General features: G+C 41.0%; 1 protein-coding gene across 2 annotated transcripts in view; it reads right to left on the reverse strand.

The window, feature by feature from the left end:
* Window positions 1–8,937: 8,937 nt before the first annotated feature.
* Window positions 8,938–16,821, reverse strand: part of FGD3 (FYVE, RhoGEF and PH domain containing 3) — a 104,037-nt gene continuing 96,153 nt past the window's right edge. For both annotated transcript variants that reach the window (XM_033140883.1, XM_033140882.1), the window contains exons 17-19: window positions 16,553–16,705; window positions 11,481–11,621; window positions 8,938–9,428 (exon numbers count right to left, since the gene is read on the reverse strand). In XM_033140883.1, the coding sequence (XP_032996774.1) occupies window positions 9,204–9,428; window positions 11,481–11,621; window positions 16,553–16,705 (519 nt within the window). In that variant the 3' untranslated portion in view covers window positions 8,938–9,203. The remainder of the gene's footprint in view (window positions 9,429–11,480; window positions 11,622–16,552; window positions 16,706–16,821) is intronic.

Consider the following 16,821-nt stretch of genomic DNA (forward strand, 5'->3'; position numbering starts at 1 on the left):
TTTTGTCCATTTGCCATGATTGCCAAACTCAGTTAAACTCCCATGCGCACTCAGAATTCTTGCATGTCCTATTGGTGCCCTCCATTCACTTCTGTGGTAGCATAGCTGAACATTTGCATTCCCTTTTTGCACATGGGCCTGGCATTTCTGTGGCTGAGTTCTGTGCTGCAGGGGCTGCATTCTGTCGTAACTTTAAATATTAACATGTTAAAAAGCCATGAGGGATCTTGAACATGATTGCTTGTGGCAGCCAGCACACAGAACAAATACTGCAAATGAACAGCTATCATGGAACACCCAGACTGGAAAGTAATAAGATGAACCAAACTGCATATTCGAAACAAAATAAAAAAATAAAAAAATTCCTTCCAGTAGCACCTTAAAAGACCAACTAAGTTTGTTCTTGGTATGAGCTTTCGTGTGCATGCACACTTCTTCAGATACTTCTTCAGTAGGACCAAACAAGCAAAGCTGCACACTTGCTGGAAGTTTACAAAAAGAAAGACTCATTGTGAATTTGTGAGCCAATAAGCAAAAGTTTGAGTTGTTCATTTTGTTCCATGGACTAGATTTAAAGCATACCATTTAAATTCTTCATAGCCATGCTTATTTTATTTTTTTAGTATATCCCATTGATTTCAGTGGGACTTAATTTCTAGTAAACACACATTGGAATGTGGTCTAAACTTTACAATTAATATTTATTCATATGAATGGCTTTAGTTGAATATATCAAACAGACCGCCTGCAGCATTATCAGGATGCATTTGGATTAAGGATAGATGTGATTTCAGCAGTGTTTTAACAGCTCTCCCCCCCCCCCAGTTTACTGGAACTCAGTGAAATAACCTTGAAAAACAAAGCAAGGCTTGAGGGTGAGAGAGATTCATAGGATGAGCAAAAGCACAAAATATTCATAAAACTTTTGAAATTAGTTTGAACTGCTTTTCATCTCAGAGTATGATGAAAGGGTGCTTCATTTATTCAATCCAACTTAAAACACACACAATCTTTATCACATACAAAATAAGTACACAATTTGTGATAAGTACATAGAAAAGACAATGCAAAACAAAGCTAAATGCCTTAATTTTAGGTAGTATTGTGGAATCATACTTATTTGTAATCATGCTTAGAAACTCAGATGGAAAGCTAACTACAATACCTAAAACTTAGCGCAGTCGGAAGTTTCCAGAAACTGCCATCTTGATTATACAGTAATTCCTATTATTTTGTACTGTATTACAGTCATGTATTATTTTGAGGGAGGCAGTGAAAGATAGACGTGCCTGGCGTGCTCTGGTCCATGGGGTCACGAAGAGTCGGACATGACTGAACAACTGAACAACAACAATTATTTTGAACAATGTACTCAAAAAGTAGTGAACTACAAGGAGTTCAGGATATGAGAGTACACAGTAATATTAGCCCTAAGTGCCAGCTTCCACAGCTACTGCTCAGAAGTAATTTTGAATTACTGCCTTTTACTTCACTTCCCATTGGTTTCAATACAGTTGACATGGGTAGATGACCGCAAGATTAGATTACTTCCATGCTTTAAAAGAAAGCTACAGTACGTAGGATCTGGCTATGCATCTTGCAAATTTAGAAAATGGTGCAGATGTCTAATTTACTAGATAATAGATGGGGAACATTTGGCCTTTCAGAAGTTGTTGAGACTCCAGTTCCCATTAGCTTCAGTCAGCACGGCCAATGATCAGGAATTATGGGAGTTGCAGTCAAGCAGCGTATGTAGCATCACAGGTTTCCCATCCCTGTACTAGATGGAGCATCTCAAGTGCAAATGATAAGGAACATAATGATGTAACAACAAGAAGAATTCCACCTTATCCATTTTACTTTGTCTACCCAACATCTACCCAAAACAATAGGCAAATTTTGAGGGCTTTTTAATTTCAGAAGATCCACAGATATCTTCCAGACCAAACTGCATGTCTGAAGGGGTGCTGTGGTGCAGTGGTAAGAGCATCTGCCTTACAGACCTATGGTCCCAGGTGCAGTCCCCAGCATCTTCAGGTAGAACTAGGAATGTCCCCGGCTTGAAACCTTGGAGAGCTGTTGGTAGTCAGTGTAGACAGAACTGAAGTAGATAGACCAATAGTCTGACTCAGTATAAGGAAGCTCAAATGTTCATGTGCTGCAGATAGATTACAATCCCCTAATGACAAGCTGGTATCAGCTTTTATGACTGTAATGTAAACACTGGAATAGTCACCAATAAGAGTCTCTAAGGCCTCTGTAGAGTTAAAACAGTCTGCAGTTGAGTTGAGCTTAACTGTACATTAAAAAAAATACTGTGCCTCATAAACACACCAAGATTGTTTCGCTTTCAATATGGAACTGTGGAAAGGCTGAGGGTTGAGGTAGAAGCAAAGGGACTTTAAGTATAGGAAAATGATTTATTTTCATGCTTGAGCAAGAGTTATGGCCCAGGTCGCTGTTGATGCTACAAACTGTGCCAATAAACTACCTTTTCGATCACAGACATCCTGTTATTTCATTATCCACCAACATCTAGCCCCTGCAGAATAAATCTGGATTCCAGAATGAGATTAGGTTTTGAGTGAAGACACAGATATTTGAGGTTATCAAATATTTGAAACCAAAGCTCCTAACTTTTAGTATATTAAAACAGTATCCATAAGTCTGCCTCCCTTGCTGTCAACAGAAACATGCACTGCTGGATTTAAAAGGTTCTTTTTAAAAAAAAAAAAAAAGAAAAAGAAAAAGTTATGGAGGAAAAGTCACAAAATCAGCTTAAAATCCACTTATTTCATGATCCGTAAAAGCAACAAGCAGAGAGGGAGGCACTAATGGGTTCACCTATTTACAAGCCCCAGTTATGAATGCATATACCGGTAAGTACACACACAATTTCCATCCACTGCATGTCGTGGGGAACATGCAGATTGCAGAAGAGCTGAAATGACTTTTTGGATAAGAAAGAAACCCTAACTAAGGATGATTTTTTCCCCCCTACTGCAGGTGCAGAGAGAAGAAATAATGGCAATGGGGAGAGGAGTGGAAGGAGGGAACATTCTCAATAATTCACACATTTAAAAAAATATATACTTCGGTTCCCAGAAAGCTCTACTTAGGATATGAAAATCAAAATCGATGGCATACCCTCCAATATGCCTCGTTATCATACCAGAACTGGCAAGGGTTATTCCTTTTGACTGGCCAGTCGTAGTTAGCAATTGTGCCACTGTATTTTAAATCAGCTGGCTGTATGGTTTATTGGAATCTGGTCAATAGTCAGATCTGCTTTAAGAAAAAACTAATGCTATCTGTATTTCCCCCCAATCCTCTGCCAGTATCCCTTTTATCTTCTGTTCCCTTTAACACACCACATCCAGACTTTTAGCCCTTGCATGCCAGGCCATGATAAAAACAGACAATCAAAAGTTCATCACATACCCATCAACTGTTCCTATTTCAGTGGGACATCCTGGAATTACAGAGGTCATCCTGGCTTCTGATTGGATCCCAGGATGTCCCGTTTTGGCTCCTGCAAGAGTACGGCCCCAAAAGACACCCATTTTGGAGGGCCATGCTCTTGCATGAGCCACCTGTCTCCTGTGAAAGCACGGCCCCGAAACATGTTTTTTTTTGGGGGGGGTGCTCTCATGTGAGTCATACAACGTTTGCAGGAGCACAACTCTGAAAGACGCACATCCCTGGATGGCTATGGCACGCACTCTTCCAGGAAGACAGGCAGCCTGGCATAATTTTGTCACCAGATTGCTGACTGCTCTGGAACTCTTATTTGACTGAAAAGGAGGATAATAAAACAATAATAAGTAAATGTTCCCAAGATGGTACAAATGCTCCTAAGTGGGCTTTCAAAAGCAGCTTACAATGTGGAACTGTGGATTTGCTCTCTAAAGGAAAGTCAATATCTCACTGGGCATACTAAAGTAGCTTGCTGGATCCCAGCCACTGCATATTTAGGAGTACACGTATTGTACACAATGAAAGGAAGGAAGGCAGAAGTGGGGAACGACAGTGGGACGTGGCTATTGCTCCCCCGGTCCTTTTCGTGGGCATCCCACAGGCATCTGGTCAGACCCTGTGGATGCTAGAGAAGCAATATAGATGTATGAAAGAATATATGGAAAAGTCAGGAAAGTTACATCCATGCAACTTCATTGTAATAAACTAGTGCAGGAAAGTCAAGGCCAAGAATGGAAAGGGAATTTGTCACAGGAGCTTAACATGACTAACACCGTCCAGTTTAAAGAGACCTTGTAATGGATTAGGAGACGACCCATTTAGAATCTACAATTGAAGACCTCCAATATTGTTTAGCATAATTAGATATTTAGTTGTGGACTGCCATTGATAGTCATCTTCAGTGCCAGATTTACATATAAGCTAAACAAGCTATAGCTTAGGGGCCCACTCTCTTGGGGCCCCCCAAAAACTTATAGGTGAAAAAAATCTGGATGTACATTTCCAAAATGTAAGATAAAAAACAAATAAAATAAAACCTACATACAGCAACAGTGTTTTGTGTTGTGTAGGCTCCTATGATGTAAGTAATGGGTCCCGCCTGCTACCCTGCTCCCTAAAATATCACTGGTTAATTATTTCACTATTAATTTCTTAATTGTATTTCACTATTAATATACTTCTTCTTAATTGTATTTCAGTTCAACGATTACTTTGATAAAATACATATTTTGTTACGTGCAAATGGCTTTAGATACCTATTAGGTCCATAAATTACCATACAGCATATATTCAACAGAGAAAAACAGCGACAATTTGTTGTTGACAAAGGACAGCTGGACATATAAAGGGCCCCATTACCTTCAGTAGCTTAGGGCCTCATCAACCTAAATCCGGTCCTGGTCATCTATTCCTCATACTAGCCTTTGGCTTCTCCTCTTCCCAGCTATAATCATTTAGTAAGTGTAACAGCACCTACTCACATTTCTGTCTCTCTCCCTCGTTTCCCCCATTGACTCTTTTATTTTGTATATTCTAAAATAATCATGTTTCACAGCTACTTTACCTATAAGTTAACTTTCCTTTCTTGCTTAGTCTGAGCGCGCGTAGGTCTACCCTTCAGCAGATGCCTTATTTGTTATTTATAAGTTTGCAGTTCTCCCCTGGCCACCCCCATTCTTCCTCCCAGAAACTCATAGCACTGTGTTAACCACAGAACCACGGCACTTTCGGAAGAGAAACTGCAGCTTGCCCCAAGGCTAAGCAGGAAGCTTCGGAAACCAAACATGGATTTGATTCTGGGCTTCAGATGACTAACTGAACTAGGAATCTTTTTGGCAGTGGTGGGAATGCAAGAACAGCTCAGCGTTCCTTTCCCAATGGGGAGGGACTTGCCTTATCTGTTCTGTACACGACTGCAAAAAGTAGTCTGTTCCAATAGCTCTTTGCAACCCAGATCGGAAGAAACATGTCTGTGAGAAGACAAACCAAAAAGAAAAGTCTGTCATGGGGTTGTGAGCCTTTTCTATAGAGTGATGCGTGTAAAAACATACTTTGTCCACTCAAGGAAGCAGACAGCAGTAGACGCTGTAACTGTCTGAAACCTGTCTTTCTTGGACCAATAGGCTCATTCTATATTTTGAGGAAGTTGTTGTTGTTGGCGGAGACGTCCACCTGCCTTTGGAGACAATGGAAGAGTGTGTCTTCAGGGGTTAAGACAAACTGTTGGAGAATTACTGAACCTGCTGTGTCTGCAGAGACCGATCCAGGAGAGAAATGTTATATTGCAGGTGGGGCAGGTGAAGGGGTATTTGATTTTGCTGCTGCCGAAACCATGGTGTGCTCCTCCTGGTGGCCATTCCTCTTCTGGTCACTGCTGTGGATACATGACCTGCTGTGGGCACTGCTTACAAAACGGCTACGGAGCCATGGCATATATAAAAAATAGAAGAGAACATTCATCCCCCCCCTCCTTGGACAACCTTAGGCTTACTCTGGGAAGTCAGCCATGTCCCAACTGTGTGATTTCTCTCTCCTCCCCCCCTCCCCCCACAGAGTGGCCTTGCTGCCTAAGAAAAACAGGAAGCCTTCCCAGTAACAAGAAAAAATGGTATCTGAAGAAGTGTGCATGCACACGAAAGCTCATACCAAGAACAAACTTAGTTGGTCTCTAAGGTGCTACTGGAAGGAATTTTTTTTTTTTTTACTATGGCAGACCAACACGGCTACCTACCCGTAACAAGAAAAATATATTATATATAAGGTGACCTCACCCTCTTGCGCATGTGCAATCACCAGACATACAGACCACAGATGCACATGCTTCTCTCTCACAAACTCACGTACACCCTTCACATATGCATCTCTCCCTGTCTTGCAGGCCATACATTCATGCATACCCCCTTCCCCTTTCACTCACATCTCACCTTTGCAGACCATGCACATATACAAGCCCACACACCCTTTCTCTCACACATACCACTGTCCTCCAAGTGTGTCTCTCCCTCTCATACACATGGACATCAGCAGGATTTTTCTTTCAAGGGGTGTGTGTAGATGTTTCAAAGGGGCAGGCAAGTATGTATAACAGTGAAAGAGTGGAGCGAGATAATTTCTCACCAAAAAAATGAAAACAATGGTGTCTGTACATTTTGCCTCCTATCTCAGGTTATAAAAAATGCTGGAAACTTCAACTCCTTCTTGATATCTCAAGGGAGGGCTGAGAAAGGCCCTGGTCTGAAACCCCAGATTGCCCCTGCAAGCCAGTGTAGACATTACTGAGCTAGATGGACCAATCCTGTTTCATAAACTGGAGTCACTGCTTTGTTTGGCAATGCTAATTATAGAACTGTTTTACTCACTTTCTTAGTCTGTTGCTTCTTTATCATATTGCGTTTCAGATGAGATAAGCCCACTATTATATACTGATACTCACAATAATCTTCTCCCGTGTACTGTATAAGCTCATCATGCATATATCCCCCTCCCATCCTGTTTTCTCTTTTAATACCAAGCTCAGTTACAGTAAGATTGCATCGTTTCAGCGGGAAGCACAAGGAGACATCTTAAATGAATACTAGTCAAAAGCAACAAATTTCCAAATCTATTTCTTCTATGAATTCCTACGGGGTGGATGGATCTGATTAGGAAGACTAGCCCAAATGGCCTTATGAAGGGAATGAAACGTTTAAAAGATCCCACGTAGCAACAAGAGTACACGCGGTTAAACACTGCTTTGGTCTAGCTCATTCTAGATCTTGTTTACAGTGATAAAAAGCTTTGACTCCACCAATAGCCAGCCCAATACTCCTCAGCAACTGAGAAAGGAACCCGCTCCTTCCCACCACTTCTGCCATGTTCCTGGTCTTGGGTACTGTAGGGAGAGTGCTTTTAATCCATTTAGCCAAAGCAACCCCTTGCACCAGGATTCCCCCTTTAAAAAATAAATTTAAATTGTATCTGTGCAAGTTGCTTTGCTTTTTCATACAGCCATAGCTATGTGCACTACTTATGTTCCTCAGTTGACTAATAAATATCCGATGTATATTTATTAAGAAGTAACCTGCCACCTCCCTCCCTGTCATGCCCCGTTCATTTAACCCAGGTGGCTGATGAGACGGGTCTGGCTTGTGACCAGGTTTGTAGTAGCTACTGAGGATGATGAATGAGGGCAGAGAAGAATCAATGGCTGATCAACACATCGGCTCCAGCAGCAATTCCTCACCTACTCGGACAATTGCCCCAGCTCCATTTTTTCTGTAGTGCCTCAACATGCTGCTTCCTTCTTTTTCTTCTGACTGGTTTGGTAGAAAGGGCATGTGGTCTCATTCGCTTATGGTATCGTGTTTCAAAAGGAGCCCACGATGAAGTCCTGGCCTACATACTGAGAACATTGGAATGGAGTACCTGGCTCAGGAATCAATGGCATGGGTTTTTATTTGCATACATAAATATTTTTGCAAACAAAAGTACACAGGAAACGAATTACAAATTCAATTTATACAAGTGTCTTAACTGACAGACTAAGTTTCAGTTAGATCACTTTGGTAAAAAAAACAAAAAAAGCTTAATATGTGGTATTTACAAATTATATAAATAAATCCTTGATTACTCAAAAAAGTTAATCGTCCTTAAAAAAGTCACCTTTACTGGGTGTACTAAAACTGTCCATTTATTGGGAACATCCCAGTTTGCAGTGTAAAACATTTGATTGCATACATTAAAAAGGAGGTTGTATAAAGAAATAAGAAAAGTGTCGGTAAAAGTAAAAAAACAAAAACATATTTATATATATATATATATAGGAATACTTGATATTTGAGATTTCAAGGTGTCTTCCACAATGCCTTCCAAAAAACTCTACAAACATATTCTACAGTATCTGTCTAGTGAAAAAAATCATTGTAAGAAAGGACAGTTACCAAAAGAAACAGATCCATCACGTTGTTCTTACAGCACAGAGGAGACCATTAAAAAAAAAAAAAATCCCAAAACAGAAGACAGAAAACAGCATGTCAGTGGCCAGCCACAAGCCTTGTACAACATTTAACTTAAAGGCAGCACTTTTGTAACGCACGGACTATACATATCCTTCACTCCAACAGCAATTGAAAGGAACAAAAATACAGGGTGAGGGAGTGGAGTAAGAGACTCATAGAACTGTAGAGTTGGAAGGGATCCCAAGGGTCATCTAGTCCAACCCCCTGCAATGCAGGAATCACAACTAGATCATATATCAACCTCTGCTTTAAAACCTCCAAGGAAGGAGAGTCCACCACGTCTGGTGGGAGTCTGTTCCACTGTCAAACAGCTCTTGCTGTCAGAAAGTTCTTCCTGATGTTTAGATGGAATCTCCTTTCTTGTAACTTGAAGCCATTGGTTTGGGTCCTACCTTCCGGATCAGGAGAAAACAAGCTTGCTCCATCTTCCGTGTGACAGCCCTTTAGGTTGTTTGAAGATGGCTATCTTGAATTATGATTTTTTTGCAGTTACTCTCAAAAAATTAATGCTTGCTCCTTCTTTTCTTTTCCATCAATGTCAACAAGAACACCATTAATTACTACACTTACTTTTCCCATCTAACATATATGCCAGACAATCAGAACTGTATGTGATGAATGTACAATAATAAAGGGGGGGGGAGAAAACCATACAGATTTTGAAAGTGCCATGATTATCAAGTTCAGCCCCCTGCTCCCGAAATATATCTTGGACCCCAGAAAAAGGCTTTAGGGCTCACTGGCTCCTTCACTTGGATCATAAATCTCCCCTTTAGCTGCTTTGGAGAGAATATCCATCCATTTTATTTGCAACTCTTCATCGTCTGCACTGAAATACATAGTCTGTTGGGACTGGCAGAGTTTGAAAACATGTTTTGAGTCAAACTTCTCACCAGAATGCAGAAATTCAACTTCATATCCTGGTAGGGGTATGCTTCGTGGAATCCGTCCATCCTAAACACACACAAAAGAAAAGCAGGAGTCAAAACCAAAAACTGGCTGGAAATAAAAAGAAAGCAGGCAACAGGTGAACTGGTGAAAAAAATTCAAGAGGATAGCCATTGTTTCCCGATTTCAATAGTTTTCTAGGAATGAGTAGTACTTGAAGATAAAACACTGTATAAAACACATGCATTTATCAGCATTTATTTTAAAGAAATTATTAGTGAGAGGTCATCTTATCATGATGACTGAATTATTGTGTTGTGGACCAGGGCTAGGATGATTCTGAGGAATCTTCCTCTTTGCAGAAACCTCCTGGGATGATGAAGAGCTTCCCTGAGGGGATGCCTCCTCCCTGTCCATGTTCTCAGACACCAGTGATTTTTACTTGCGAAATACAACAGATCACAGCAGTCTGCATTCAGAAAGATGCCTTGCCTGTCCCTAATCGCTGAACCACCTACAGTTGGGGTGGCGAGTGGTCACTATAGACTTCGCTATGCAGTGGCCTCTTTGCACTTCTTGGTCTTGAATAGTATTAACTTGTAAACTGCCTTGGGTTTTTAGAAAATAAAATAAAAAGAATCTAGAATCTAGTTCATGGTTTTCATTTTGTTTTTCAACAGAACTAAACAAACACAAAAATGGTTGACTCGTGTATTTGTTTTGCCTTGAGGGGTTTTAAAAGAAAACCACAACAAATGTTACAAAGTTTGGATTCAAGAGTTATGAGGCCCAGATTGCCTTCTCTCAATAACAACCTCTCTAGTGATTCTACGCGCACATTCCACCAGCGTTCTGCAAAGAGGCATATTTCAAAGAAAGCAACATTTTCTTCACTTTATTACAAGAGCAGCTACTGTTAAGACTGCATTAGTTGACGTGCCCTGCAGTTCCCTCACAAATCCATGTGGGAATGCAGGAATGATAACCAGAGAAGAACCACCACCACTTTGCACCAGGGAGCATTCATGCACAGAGATGCACCAAGCTGCTCGGCTTTTTAAGGCATCCACTGTGATTCTTCTTTCTTAACAATATTAGCAAATTCGCTCTCTATTCGCTCTCACTGGCTCCTGGGGCTACTGTTGATGCGCATATGTTGACACTGCACACATAGTGATTTTCAACCCAATTGGGATAGGAAAGCAATTTTTCTACATATTCTGTCAGTCAACATATTGCTCCTCTTTATCATCCCAGTATAAACGCCAGGGAGAGATCTGAAGATTGCTTCTATTACTGTATTAATCCTGTATGTATCTGGCGAATTTGATTTAGTTGTAAGTATGCCCGAGCTGAGGAAATCTACTTGTCTCATGCATTATCAAAACACATTCTCAGCACTTCTGCAAGTGCACAGATCTAATGCTGTCAGAACGCTGAGCTTCATAAATCAAATGAAGATTTAAAGGCATGCGGTCTTACTGCCTCTGCCTTGTGATTTTTATCTTTGGGGAGGATGAATGCTTTTCAAAGCTCAATAAACCCTTTGAAGTCTTCATTTTTTGGTGGGGGGAAATGCATCTCTTAAAAATGGGGGTGGGGTAAATAATTATCATAGTTGTACACCTTTTTGATGAAAGCAAGAAGTTCATTTATCATTTCAAAAGGACGAGAATGCTTTCTCTGAATGCTTGCAAGACATTCTGTTATTGAAAGGAAGCCAAATCCTTCTATCCAAATCATCTGATATCAGAGCACACTTCCCCCTACAAATTAAAATTGGGGGTACTTGCTCTGCTGAAGAAGTGTAAGAGTTATCTGCGCTTACAGTAAAAGGTACAATGAGCTGCCTCCCTAGAGGGTAGCTAATTCTCCCCAGAGGAAGCTGACTGAAGAAAGGAAAAGGGCAGAGTGCTGGATCAACAGTGGCAGTCAGCCTCAGTGGGATGTACAAAAGCCTACAAATTAATCCATTAGTTTCCTGAACCTGTACAGTTCTCACACAACACGCTCACAAGCCCTGGCACACAGCTTAGGAATAACTGTTCCAGACCATTTCTCAGTATGACAGGTTTAATATATATTTTTAACTGCTATGTAAGATGCTCTACTTTTTACCTGACTGCCTCCTTGTAGATATAAGACGAGAGGTTCAGCCTTAGGGATGGTGACCCAAACTTTACACCAAGTCTTTCCTTTTTCTTGGAACAGGAGGTGACTGCTGAAAAGGCTGCTTTCTGCTCCCAAAACGCTTTGCTTCTATATATAACAAACAAATCAAGCAGTGTTTATTCATGCGCTTGTGCTGAAGGCATTTACTGTACAATTTATTATGCACCTTAATGGTTTATTGGTTTATGTTCAAATATTTGTTCATGAATGGTCCATGGGAGCAGAAGTGTGATTACCAAGGTATTAATCCTTAAGCATACAGAGGTTTAATCATCATTACATACAATCAGGATTAAAAGACTCGCACATAGGTGCTGAACTGTTTTTAGAGAACGTTAAGCTGAAAACCCCACTTCCACAGTCAAAGTTGAGAACAGCAATTAAGATGATACAGCTACTTTCATACGTAAAGTAGGCTGGAAGGAGAATGAAAATTAATTAGGAAGCTGCTTCAGCACAAGTGAATAGAGTCACAGCGCAGTGCTGCTGCAAGGATAAATAAAATCTCCAGGGTTTTTAAATTATTATTTAGGGAGGAGATTTTTTTTTTAAAAAAATCCACTCCAAATCAGTGAGAACAGCCAAATCCGATGTATATTTATTATGAAGTAACACACAGTGCTTAGTGGGACTTCCTTCCAGGCAAGTATTCATAGGATTGCTGCCAGGCAGAGCATAACACTGCTGTTTCAGAGATGCCAGACATCTTTGAAGTCTGTAATGCTGAGATTTCCATTCATCTCCTCTTTCCATAATATATGACTTTCATTAATTTGTGAGCAAACAAAACTTAGTATTGTTAAGACCATGGACCTGTAAAAGGGTAAAATAGTACTGGGAAATAATTTATAATGAATTGAGGGGGGAAATGTTTAAAAACATTTCCCAAAAATAACCAGACTCCTTTCTGTTGGGGATAATTCAGACTGAAATTCCCATGTGTCAAAAAAAGGTTATTTATGCAGTCCGTGTTTTGTTAGCCCCAAAATAGCAGACGAGTGAGGTCCCAACTAAAGAAGAATAGGAACTTAAACTTATGGAATATGCACACCTTGCGGACCTAACAAACAGAGTAAGAAAACAAGAAGAAAATAGGTTTAAAGAAGATTGGAAAATGTTTATTGAATATATTGGGGAAAATTGTGTACACTTGAAAACATTGGCAACATTAATATAAATTCAACAATATAAATAAGTTTTGATGGATGTAATAATGCAATCAGGACGCGGGTGATGCTGTGGTCTAAACCACTGAGCCTAGGGCTTGCCGAGCGGAAGGTCGGTGGTTTGAATCCCCACGACGGGGTGAGTTCCCGTTGTTCGGTCCCAGCTCCTGCCATCCTAGCAGTTCGAAAGCACATCAAAGTGCAAGTAGATAAATAGGTATCTACTCCGGCGGGAAGGTAAATGGCATTTCCGTGCGCCTCTCTGGTTTCGCCAAAAGTGGCTTAGTCATGCTGGCCACACGACCCAGAAAAACAGTCTGGGGACAAACGCTGGCTCCCTCGGCCAGTAAAGCGAGATGAGCGTCGCAACCCCAGAGTCGTTTGCGACTGGACTTAACTGTCAGGGGTCCTTTACCTTTAATAATGGAATACTGAATGGTTTAGTTTATATAAAATATGCAAAATGAACCATGGAAAGAGAGGAAAGGAAGTTTTTGTTATTTTAAGTTTGTTTAAATAAACATTCTAAATTGTAAAACAGAATTAATTAATTAATGTGTGCGTGTGTGTGTGTGTGTGTGTGTGACTGTCATAACAAAATGCAAGGGCAAAACTCCTATTTGTTTCAATAGGTCTTGCACAGGGATGGTTTTTGTGAGACTGCATCATCTAATAGCAGCATTTGCCCGAGTGTCAGGTGCTGACAACTTTCAGTTTGCGCCTTAGCATGCAAACAGAACTGTGAGGAGTTGGATATGCTCTGCTCCCCTTAGTAAGATGTACTTTTTTTAAAGCTTAAACTGTGGCATCTCCTGTGTGAAATTTACAGTCTACAAATCCTTGCATTGGCTATGTGAACAGGCACGAGACAAGGGTGGGCTGAATGAGAACACATGAGATGGAAAAATACCACTGAAGAAAAACCATTAGAAATAATAGAAGCGCTATGTTCTGCAAACTGCAAATGGCAAGAGGGTTTGGTGTCCTGCCACTGACTTCACTGGAGTCTTTAGAAAAAAAGAAAATCCTATTCTGTGATATGCAAATGGTGATGGTAGTGGTGAATTAAATCAATAATTTCCCCAGAACCAAATATCAAAAAGCAGAAGAGCCTCTAGGAATGGAAACACTGTTATACGTTTTGTATAACAAATCTCCAGAGAAACTACACATCTGCTAATAGATCAGGAAAAAGGCAAATCCTCGAAGAGCCACTGAGTTCATGAAATATTAATTCAGGGGAAACACTTGAACCCCTAATCCTAGGAGAATTTCCTTGGATGTAACCCAAAGACGTCCATCCATTACTTCATAGTACAAGGCAGCAGCCCAGATTAGGCTGCGTTCTGTGCTATTCCCTTGTGTGTTTTACCTGAATCTCTAAGACTTAGAACAGAGCTAAATGCCTAACCCTATTAAGGAGAAGAACTTCCATTCTCCTGAATGTGAACAGTATGCTGCCCTGCTTGAGAGAGCAGGTCATATTTCACTGTACTTTAAGCATTTGCATGGCTTTTAGAATTATCCAAAAACTTGGATTTGGGGCAACGATTCCCCCATTACAGTTCCTCTGCAACAGCATTACGAGGAGCATATTTCCGAGAAGAAGAGTAAGGAAGGTTATTAAAGCCATTTGGTGGGTCCATATATTCTCTTTGCCTCTTGTTGCTGAAACCACCAAACTTCAAGTTACTAACAGGAGCCAAACTTTTAAGTTACCAGCAGCAACATATAGTGGGGTGTTGCTGCCCTCCCAACCGTGGTGCTGATGCTGCTTCTGAGATGGTGCAGGGATGGAACAGAGAGGTCAGAGCTGCATAGGTTCAACAATGGGAACACTAGATTGGCTCCACTGGGGTGCCCCTGAAGCCTCAACCTTGTCCCTGCCCTGCCCCAACCCCCAGGCAGTTCCAGTAAGCAGAAGTGCTGCTGCTGCTGGGAGGGTGAGGCAGTGGGGCTTCCCTCCATGCCAGGTTGCTTCTGGCTGGTGGATTGCCAAGACTTTTATTCTTTCTCCATGGCAGGTTAAGTCATTTGATAGGAGCAAAGGGAGGTCTGATCTGCAGTGAAAGCTATGGATGGGGATTAGAGAAGCAAAAATAAGTCAGCAGTACTGTATTAGTAAATATAAGGTTATCTCTCACTTGGACTACTGCAATGAGCTCTATGTGGGGCTACCTTTGAAGGTGACCCAGAAACTACAACTAATCCAGAATGCGGCAGCTAGACTGGTGACTGGGAGCGGCTGCCGAGACCACATCTGGTCTTGAAAGACTTACATTGGCTCCCAGTACGTTTCCAGGCACAATTCAAAGTGTTGGTAAAAGGTAAAGGGACCCCTGACAATTAGGTCTAGTCGCGGATGACTCTGGGGTTGCGGCGCTCATCCTGCTTTGCTGGCTGAGGAAGCTGGCCTACAGCTTCTGGGTCATGTGACCAGCATGACTAAGCCGCTTCTGGCGAACCAGATGTCAAAGAGAAGAACAACTACCAGACTTTTAGAAGATATCTGAAGGCAGCCCTGTTTAGGGAAGCTTTTAATGTTCGATAGACTACTGTATTTTAATATTCTGTTGGAAGCCGCCCAGAGTAGTTGGGGAAACCCAGCCAGATGGGCGGGGTATAAATAATAAATTATTATGTGTATGGAAGTCCCGAGCTGCCCAGATGACAAGTCCCCTCTCTCAGCCTTGCTGATGTGGTCCAGAGCAATATGTCTGGCACCAGCTTAGCCGCAGGAGTTGCTGGAAGGAGGCGTACAAGGTGCCATCCAACCGTCTGAGGGACTCCGCAGAATATAAAAGAACTACAATAGAACAGAACAATTTGGGCAGAAAAACTAATTCTGAAGGGAGCGGAAGAGGAAGCACTACAAATTATACATAGTTACAGGTACGTAGGTAGCCGTGTAGGTCTGCAATAGTCAAAACAAAATATAAAATCAAAAAATCCTTCCAGTAGCACCTTAGAGACCAACTAAGTTTGTTATTGGTATGAGCTTTCATGTGCATGCACACTTCTTCAGATACAAAATATATAATCAGTGCTGCTGGTACACTCATCAGGTTTATGTTCCTTGCATCTATTAAAACCTTGTGTACCTCCTTGCACTGAGAATTTATTCTAATTTTTTAAGCACAACTTTATATTATCAATGACTTGCATGCTCAGTGTTTACAGTCCTTATCCTTGATGCATGCTGACACACATCTCTCCCTGTGTATGGCCATATAGCTAAAAGTGAAAGGGCAACTGCCACACACAGAACAAGCCTTGGCATAGGTTTAAATGCTTAGCTTGGATCGAAATCTTCAAGTTCCACATCCTAGCACAACACCTTGTCTGCTGTGCCAAACCAATTATTAATATAGCAGCTGCTATTGCCTTTTTTTGTTTTTGTTACTCTCATGTATCCACACAATCCACATTTTAAAGGAAAGGAAGATTTCAGAAGGCAGAATTCTCTAATGTGCAAGTGTCAGTTCATAACTGCTCTAACATAAAACAATTTCATTATACATCTACAGCTCTGCTCTTGAGAACTGGGCTTCATTCCATAATGTGCAACCCCCCCTGTTCATGCTGAAAGCAACAATGGCTGAAAATTATGTGCACAGGAGTGGGTTCTGTGCAGGGAGAAAGAAGGTGCATATAAAATAAAATTGAAAGGACTGAAAGACATAATGCAGCAGGAACCATGAAAATGGCCCTCTGGTAAGGTATATGTAATAAATGATGGATTTCTGAATGTTTAAGTATTGTGAGGCGAGACCATGAAATGATTTTAACAATGAAAGGTATGCTTCTGCTGAGGTAACTAGTCGTTTTAGGTGTTAATATGACAAAATATACCTCTGTTGCCATTTTTTTCTTTTGTTCTCCTGCACCTTCATTGCCCAAGACACACGGGATTGCTGACGGCAGTTGAAAACATTCTTTACACACTCGGTTGTGGCGGCTGTTATCAGCAAGTGTTTTAAATTCAGAGCATTTTGCACAGATAACCTGGATGAAAAAGCACAGGACTTTATTCTTAAATCATTACTAGAAACAACATCATCAACAACAAAAAACTCCTTTAAAATTAGAACCACTTTGGTTCCTGTTCCCAAAAGCAATGA

Source organism: Lacerta agilis, chromosome 2, assembly GCF_009819535.1.
Source record: "Lacerta agilis isolate rLacAgi1 chromosome 2, rLacAgi1.pri, whole genome shotgun sequence".
NCBI lineage: Eukaryota > Metazoa > Chordata > Lepidosauria > Squamata > Lacertidae > Lacerta > Lacerta agilis.